The 9,118-nt window shown below is 40.6% G+C and overlaps 1 protein-coding gene across 1 annotated transcript in view; it reads left to right on the top strand.

The window, feature by feature from the left end:
- Nucleotides 1-9,118, top strand: part of SYTL5 (synaptotagmin-like 5) — a 250,237-nt gene that overhangs the window by 191,751 nt on the left and 49,368 nt on the right. Inside the window, exon 12 of the mRNA XM_014533436.1 lies at nt 1,807-1,968. Coding sequence (XP_014388922.1) covers nt 1,807-1,968 — 162 coding nt within the window. The remainder of the gene's footprint in view (nt 1-1,806; nt 1,969-9,118) is intronic.

Below are 9,118 nucleotides of genomic sequence, written 5' to 3'. Positions count from 1 at the left end.
GCTATTTGGGTTCTCTTGATGTAGGCCTGTGAGCTGGAAAGGGGCAACTGAGATGTCTAGAAGTCAGCAGCCATGGAGGGGGTGTTCCAATTTTTGCTGTCTTATGCCCTTGGTTGAAATCATGCATGCCCCGCAGGGACTCACAGTGGCGCCCAGGAACCGTCTATTGGGGTGGTGGGGCTCAGGAAGCCTGCGTTCTGGCAAAGCGTGACTGTGGTGTCCAGAGTTCTGTAGTTGTGGGGTGGGAAGACTCAGCTATTGCTGAATACACGCGATTCTAGCGGCTGCTCACAGAGGCACCTGTGGTGTGTTTGCCAACAGGATGTACTGACACACTCTGAAGGGCCCTGGCACTGAAGCCACTGGATTGCAGTGTCTGTGGGCAGGTATCCCAGAAGAGGGAATTCAGCGTTTCTACAGCCCAGCAGTGCACCCCTGTTTGTTTAAGCGCATGTCTAGCAGGGCTCACAGTGGGGCCCCAGGGCTGCGTGGAGCGGTGGTCTTGGGAGACCTGCACGCTGGAAAAGCATGCAACTGTAGTGTCCAGAGTTCTGCAGCTGTGGGGTGGGGAAACTCAGATTTTGCTGGTGCACTTGTGGTGGATAGGCTTGCGTTCCCTGTAGGAGCACACAGGAGCACCCTCAGTGAGTTTGTTAGCGCAGGCGCACTGAAGCACTCTGAAGGGCCCTGGCACGCTTTGGGCAGGTATCCAGGGTGGGTGAATTCAGAATTTCTACTGCCCAGGGGAGTGCGTCCCTATTAGTCCAAGATCAGACCCAGCAGAGGCTCACCGCTCCTTCCCCAAAGTGCCCTGTGGATAGGTGGGCTCAGGGGGCATGAGCAACTGTGGCAGTGCAGTTCGCTGGCGCTGAGCTCTGATGCACTCTGAGGGGCCCTGGCGCTGAGGGGCCCTGGCCCTTAAGTTACGCAGCTGGGTGTGTGGGGGCAGTTTTTGAGGCAGAGGGAATTCAGAATTTCTACTGGGGGGCAGTGCACCTGTGTCTGTACAAAATCACACCCAGCTGAGGCTCCCAGTTACTCCTAAGAGAAGTCTATGGAGTGGTGTGCCTGGGAGACCTGCATGCTGGAGACACACAAAAGCGATGTTGGAGGTCTGCAGCTGTGGAGGGGGTGGCTACACTTACTGCTGAGGGATTGGTGGAGGTCCCAGGGTCTGCGAGTCTGCAGGCGTGGCTGCAGGATTTTGGCTGGAGTGGCTGCGGGGTTGAGGGGAATGTCCAAGGCCTGTCTGGGTGGTGGTGCTGCTGAGTTCCTAGAAGAGCCCCCTCTCCCCTTTAAGATGGCGGGGGCTCCGTGCCAGAGTCCCACAGTCTGGGGAGTGCCGCAGAGGTGGTAGTCTCTCTGTGTCCCAGAGAGCCTGGTCTGCCAGCCTCTGCTGCTTCTGCCGGATTTAACTGTCCCTTACTCACTCACTCACACACACACACACCACACATCCACACACTCTCCTTTCATCCCCTCACTCACTCACTTCCTATCCCTCACCTCAGTCCTGCCAGCCGCCATCTTGGATACTCTTCCCCCTAACACTTTTTTATACAATATCTGAAGTTGATTGACTCTAAATATTTTGCTGATATATCTTTCAGTGCTAGGTTTAACACAAAATGAGCTTATGGAATAGAACCTCAGTTGTAGCGGAAACAAAGAAAAAACTTTTTGTGTTTGGTTTGTTCATATTACTAATGCATCTGATCTGAAAGATGGTGAAAGTAAATTTCAACCTGTCCTGAAATTGGCCAGAGCCTTCCATATGGAATGTAATGTTGTCAATTTCATTTGCAGTATACTATCAGCCATACCCAACTGGAAACAAGAACACTGCAGCTCTCAGTCTGGCATTATGATCGATTTGGACATAACAGCTTCCTTGGGGAGGTGGAGATTCCTTTTGACTCATGGAACTTTGAAAATCCAAGTGATGAGTGGTTTGTACTTCAGCCCAAGGTAGGAAATGCTTCCAGATTAGTCAAACAATTATGCAATGAGTCAAGTTATGAGCCACATTGATGTCTTCCAATTTTCAAGGGATAATCTGAAAAATTAGTAGTACAGCTAATTTTGGAATCATGTAATAAATGTAAATATATTCTTTTGTAAATCTTTATTCAATACAATGCAAACCACATAATCATATATATTATTGCAAACCACATAATCATATACATTATTGCAAACCACATAATCATATATATTATAATATGCTTTACTAAAAATGTATCATCATTTGGAGGTCTCTATTGATAAAATAAATACATGATATTATCCTATTTGAAAGAGAACACATTCATTTTCACATAAACAAAAACAAAGAGAACACATTCATTTTCACATAAACAAAAACAAAGAGAACACATTCATTTTCACATAAACAAAAACAAAGAGAACACATTCATTTTCACATAAACAAAAACAAATCCATAGAGCAAGATCAGTGTCAAAACATTCTCTCTATCCCCCATTCTTTATAATTCAGACATAAGCAGGAGTTGTCTTACCTTGGCTCACATGAGGAAGTGACCAATAGCTAATGTATCTGGTTTCCTACTTTCCTACTTTTGAGATTCATAACCCAGGACTTGAGTTATAGTCAGAGAAATAATCTCAAGGCTGGTTCTAGAAATTGATAATATAGTATGTTCTAAACTACCTTGGATTCATTCAATGCAGCTGGAGTCCTTCTACAGGTAGTCAAGAGTAAAGTGAAAAAAAAGATCATATTTACATAACCAAACATTTTTCTTTATATAGAAAGACAAAAGAAGAAGAAAAAGCATGATAGTAAAGATAATGGACTCAAATGAAAATTCCTGAGTTTAATCCTGGTAGCTTCATGATTGTCTGTGTGAACTTGGGCAAATTCCTTAACTTCCCAGGCTTTGGCATTCTCATTTGTGATATAATAATTTGACATAGCTTATAGGGATGCTGCAAGGTTTGAATATGCATTTTATGTGATGCTCGCAGTATTGTGTCTGGCACATTGTAAACTCTCAATAAATGCTAGGTAATATCTATATTATATCACAGTACCCTTATTGCAATTGACAGAATCCCAACCCATACTGCTCAAAAAGGAAAAGGAAATTATTGGTCAGTGATTATCAGCATGGCTTGATCCACTTCTCTGTGTTGACTTAATTTTCAAACTTCATACAGTATTTGCTTTCTTCACTAGCTCCAGGTATGTTTCTTTTGGACACTATACAATTTCAAGCCTCCCATCCTAGCACCACACTGTCTAAGAGAGGAGGGAGTTCCTCCTCCTCCAATAGTCTAACCAATACCCTGGGCCTGGTTATCCTAATCCTAGATTATTTGCCCATCCTGAGATGACACTGTGGCCATAGAAGTGAGCTACATTGACTGTTTTAAGACAATCAGAACACATCCTGGTCCTAAAGGTGGTATTGCCCCAGAGGAAATCCAGGTATAGTAGTACTAAAGGAACGGTGAGTGGATGCTAGACAGGAAAAAGCAACAGGTATCAACAATAACAAATGTTTGGGTATCAACAATAACAAATGTTGATCATCATCAATAGCAGCATTGTTCACATCTAATGCTTACAACAACCATTGTGAGCTAAGTATCATAATCCTCATTTTATATAAGGAGACTGAGACCCAGAAATTAAATACAACTTTCTAGTGGGATTTTATAAATTTTTGTCTCAAACATGGTGGAAATAACTAATGAAAAAAAATATTTAGGAGGTATAATTTGGCTGTGAGTAAAATCGACAACAATATAATAAAAATATTTAAATATGAAATAACTGCAAGCCCATGACTAACATAAATGTGATAGAGATACAAAGTACAATAATAACAACAAATGATTCCACAATAGTATAACAGTCTCCTGACAATATTTATGGAAAATATTTGGTCATTACAGCTTTAAATTTCTTGGAATTGAATGAAATGACTCACCATAATGGATGGCACTTAATGTGACCTAACAATCTCCTATCACTTCATTCCTTATGTGTATGGGTGAGCATCATAGAATCATAGGTAGAAAATGTCTAAGGCATCATATGATGCATGACATAGATGAAGGATGATTAACATGCATTTTATTACATAAAATCAACTTCTTTACCATAAATTTAAGTTTAAAGCATATTTGGGGCTCTTTTGAAATCAGCTTAAAGTATCCTCTGTGCTCAGGTAACAACAACTTTTCCAGTTAATTACTTTCACATTGCCATTGAGTGGTTTCACTTTCTAATACCATAAGGAGAAGCATCTCTCTGAGCCTGCTCAAGGTAGAAAAGTTCTGATTGTGTTTAATATCTGTTGAACTCAGTTGGTTCTCTGCCAGATGACTCTGGATTCCTTTCACCAAGTTTGTTAGGATTTTTGCCTCCAACCACCTCCACCTGAAACTCTCTTTAGAAAACTGTCCTCGGGTTACTGTGGCTTTTTCCACATGGGCAAAGAGCCAGAAGTTCTTTGGAGTTTATGGATCTCCTGCAACAAGGCAACTCTTAACCAACACCTGATAGGTAAGGTGGAGGAAGGGATCTGAAAACTCAATTCCCTTACTTAGTGTCGGAAAAACTTGAAGGTGTTACTTATATTCCAGAGCACTTCTGCTGGATCAGTCTCTGTCTTTGCCTGGATCCCTCTCTTCCCTGACCTGTTTCTCCCACCCCTTCACTGGATTATCCTGAGAATACTTTCTTAGTCACTTGTATAAGAATCCTCATCTCAGAGTTCACTTCTGGGGAACCCAGTATTAAGTTAGTGTCACTAATCCATGTCATCTTCCTCTGCCAAACTTCTTCTGAAACATATGGAGGAAAGGCTGCAGGTTTGCATTACATCCAAAAATGAAGGTGGGGGGGAAAAATGAAGGCTGGTATCCTGCTTGGTATGCTGCATCTCACTTCATTAGTGGCTCATCCTCAGACTGAGCTGCGCTCTGTGTGATGATTAATTTTCAGAAGTTTCACTTCATTCTCAATCTCTTCGATCAGTCATTTTGATGCAGTAGTCACTTCATTAGCTGCCATTTGAGCAGCCCCAGAGACTTGATATTTCTTGTAGATTATCCAGCTGAGGAGGTGAAATGTGAGCTACTGGAACTAATTTATTTAGTAATAGAGGATCAGAATTGATAGTCCCCAAGCTTTTGGAAATACAGATATATTTTCGCAGTGGGGAATACTGGAAAGACATAGTCTCTTACTTCTTATTGAGTCTGTGTTAGTGGAAGCCCCTTAACACTTACCTTTGTTTTAGTTAGGTCTTACAGCACTAAGCCAGTCAAGAAGCTATTTCAGACCCAGAAAGAATTCAAGATACCAAACATACTATAAAGTAGTTTCACTGTATAATTTCCACTTTACTGCATGATATGGAATTGCTTAGTAGCTATAATTCATTATGTTACTGAAAGGCATGTTAGGTAGTTAAACAAGAAGGGTTTGTTAGTATGAATTACCATTCATGTGTTCCCAGAGGCACTATTGTAAATACAAGTACCTTTGAAAATCAACAGCCAGTTTAAGTGGTTTTCCAAGGAAAATTTCTCTGTTCTGCCTTCAGGCAGAGAATAAATGTAAATTCCTGTGGAATTGATACCTAGCTAAAAGGCTGTTTCTTTATTGGGCAGTTTAGTAAGACATTGGTTTATAATTTATTATCCCATCTTAGACCTGTAAATGCACTGAGAACTCTGCTTTCTACTCTGATGAAAAGTGGATCCCTCTTAAAAAACAAACAAACAAACAAACAAACAACAACAACAAAAAAACAGAAGATAATGGGTATTACTAATTATACTGCACCCCTGCTCAGAGACCCGACCGCTTTTAATGTACTTTGAATAAATCCTAACCCTCACCTTGGCACTCAATGCTCTCTTGATATGGCCCAGTCTTTTGAAACAAAGGAGGATGTCGGTGCTCTTCCCATATCCCCATTTCCATGCATACCTGGCTGTCCATGGCTTCCACTCCCACCAGCCAACACCTCTCAGTCTTTGTAGGCTGCTGGAGTGGGTTTGATCTGTGGGCATGGGAAGCCAGAACAGCCTGGGTATTTAAGTCTCCTGGGGATTGCGGGCAGAAGGAACAATCACTCTCACTCCCTTGCCTCCTATGGGGCCAGCTCTGAGGTGCTCTGTCTTGTTTATAGATCTCCCTGTGGGACTGAGCAAAAGTTACTCTTCATGAATTTTTGCCTGATATCACAACCTTGTGAGTCTCACTTCACTTTCTGATCCCACTTCTCCACTACACTTCCTAGTAAAACACTCTAACATAAGTTCATGTCTTAGGGTCTTCTGGGGAACCCAGAGTAGATACTTTGCTTGCATCTTCCTTGCTACCATTTTCCTATACACACACCTCTAACCACACCTGACGTTATTTTACTTCTTATACACGTTCTACTCAGTTCCCACTGTATTTTGCTCATACTGCTTTCTTGACCTGGACTAACCTTCTTTCCACTCTATCTTCATCTGGCATCATCTCTCCTAATCCAATCTGGATTACTCTTTTTCTTCCCACAGTGGTTTATTTGTACTTAATTGGAGCAACTGTCATCATTTGTATGACATTGAGCTTGCTATGTAGTAGAAGCCTAGGAGAAGACTCCCAGAAATCAGAACTAATAGTAGGTCAATTAATAAAGTCACATAACATACACATACAAACACACATTTCTAAGGCATTTCTTAAATGTTTATTTTAACTTAAGTAAATGTGCATTTGTTTTCAAGTCTTTTAATATAGGAACAATTCATTTTATTTGAGCATGGTTTCAGTTATTAAAATTCTGTCATATCTTTCTGGAATAAATTCTACCCCTTATAAATCATCATCAACAGCTTCAAGTTTTAATTTCTCCACAGGGAAACAAGAATTTAAGAATACTTTCAAAGCAAAACAAATATAAAATCTTTCTAAATAGTCATATTTTTTCTAATCTTTTATAGCTTTGAGCCCAATAGCTAATTTATTTTAAAATCTTTAGCTTTTCTAAACTATTCAGCTTAATTTTCATAGTAACAGCTAACTTTTTGTACTCTTTGGTTTATTAAATTATACAATTAGAACCACAAAGATACCTACCTGGCATAAAGAGCTTGGGAGACTAATGCAGCTGATTCTTGATGAGCATGCAGTTCAACTGATGGGCGCAGACATGCATGTTCTTTGTAGAGAGGAGCCTGCTCTTCATTGGGAATGGAGAGCATTAAATAATCTAATGAATCAGTTAAACGACAGAATGCCCAGCCAGAGTGGCTCAATGGTTGAACATCGACCTATGAACCAGGAGGTCACAATTCAATTCATGGTCAGGGCACATGCCCAGGTTGTGGGCTCTATCCCCAGTAGGGGTTGTGCAGGAGGCAGCTGATCAATTATTCTCTCTCATCATTGATGTTTCTATCTCGCTCTCCCTCTCCCTTCCTCTCTAAAATAATAAAAATATGTTTTAAAAAATAAGGACAATGATAGAGCTTCTTCCTGTATGTGTCCTGTATAGAATGAAAACTCATTGAAAGTAGGGTCTGTGTCTTGGTATCCCTCCACCATTTGACAAAATGCCTTAAAAGAATTACTACAAGAAGGCATTTCATATGTGTTGGTTGAATGTAATTCTGCTACTTTCATCTGAGAAGGAATTGTCTGAGAAGGAGAGCATGGTGCCTTAGAATTCCCTTGCAATAATAAAAAAAAATAATGCCCCTAAGCATTAGATATGTGCAGAGTGCAAGGTGACTCCCCCATCTTGGCTTTCTTTTGTATGTTATTATGAAGCTACAGAACTTCATATTTCTTGTTTCCTAATTTTACAAGATTTGAAGACTCTATTTATAGAAAGTCACCAGTATATTTTAAGCTAAAAACCAATGAAACATTAATAAATCCCAATAATACACATTTTAAAAAATACATGTGTTTTTATTGATTTGAGAGAGAGAGGAAAGGAGAGAGAGTGAGAGATAGAAATATTGATCGAATGCCTCCTGCACTCCCCGTACTGAGGATTGAGCCCACAACCTAGGCATGTGCCCTGACCAGCATTCAAACTAGTGACCTCTTGGTTCACTGTTGAGCCATACTGTCCAGGCACCAATAATGCAAGTTTTGACCTCTACTAATACATTATATATTAGTATGTGACACTTGCACATATCACTGTTTTCTACCAACATATTTTCCCACCTGAAGGTCTCAGCCAAAAGCAAATAGAACCTGTTCCCACATGTACAAAAATACTACACTAAACCTTAGTGGTGTAAACAATAATTTATTATTATCATTCATCATTCTGTGGGGTAGCTGGGCTCACCTCGGTGGTTCTCATTTAAGGTCTCTCATGTGGTTACAGCCAGATGGGAGAGTAAGGCTGAAGTTATCTTAAAGGTTGACCAAGCTGGTCAAGTGGCTGTCTCAAACTTGATGTTGGCTGCCAGCTAGGAACTCAGCCCTGACAGTAGGTGCACCTACATGTGGCATGGCCTCTATCATGGGTTTTAAGAGGGAATATCCCAAGAATATCTATTCTAGGAGATAAAGTAGAAGCTGTTAATCTTAAGGCTCAGACCCCAAAACTGGCACATTGTCACTTCTGCTATCTTCTACCAGTCAAAGCAATCACAGAGGAGTCCATTCAGATTCAAAAAGAAAGGACAAACACCCCACTTCTCATTAGCTACAGTATCAAAAAAGTAGTGACCTTTTGAATCTGCCATAATATCTATTATAATTTTTCATTTATGACATTCTCATGAACTAAAATTTATTGAAACTTCAAAACAATAAGATAAGTCCTTTACAAAGCACTTGTTCTAAAATAATCAGATTAAATGTTAGATGGAGAGTGTTTCACCATGTAATCTCATTTTTGCCCCTGGTAAGATGGATGAATAAAATACTTAAATGATTTCCCACACTTACTAATAAGTTTTACCACAATCAAGATGAAAGAAAGCCCTAACCGGTTTGGCTCAGCGGGTAGAGCATTGGCCTGCAGACTGAAGGGTCCCAGGTTTGATTCCAGTCAAGGGCATGTACCTTGGTTACGGGCACATTCCCAGTAGGGGGTGTGCAGTAGGAAGCTAATTGATG

The sequence above is a fragment of the Myotis brandtii genome, unplaced genomic scaffold, assembly GCF_000412655.1.
Source record: "Myotis brandtii unplaced genomic scaffold, ASM41265v1 scaffold976, whole genome shotgun sequence".
In the NCBI taxonomy this organism is placed as follows: Eukaryota; Metazoa; Chordata; class Mammalia; order Chiroptera; family Vespertilionidae; genus Myotis; species Myotis brandtii.
Note: the sequence above shows the minus strand (reverse complement) of the source record. Positions and strands in the feature narration are given on the sequence as shown.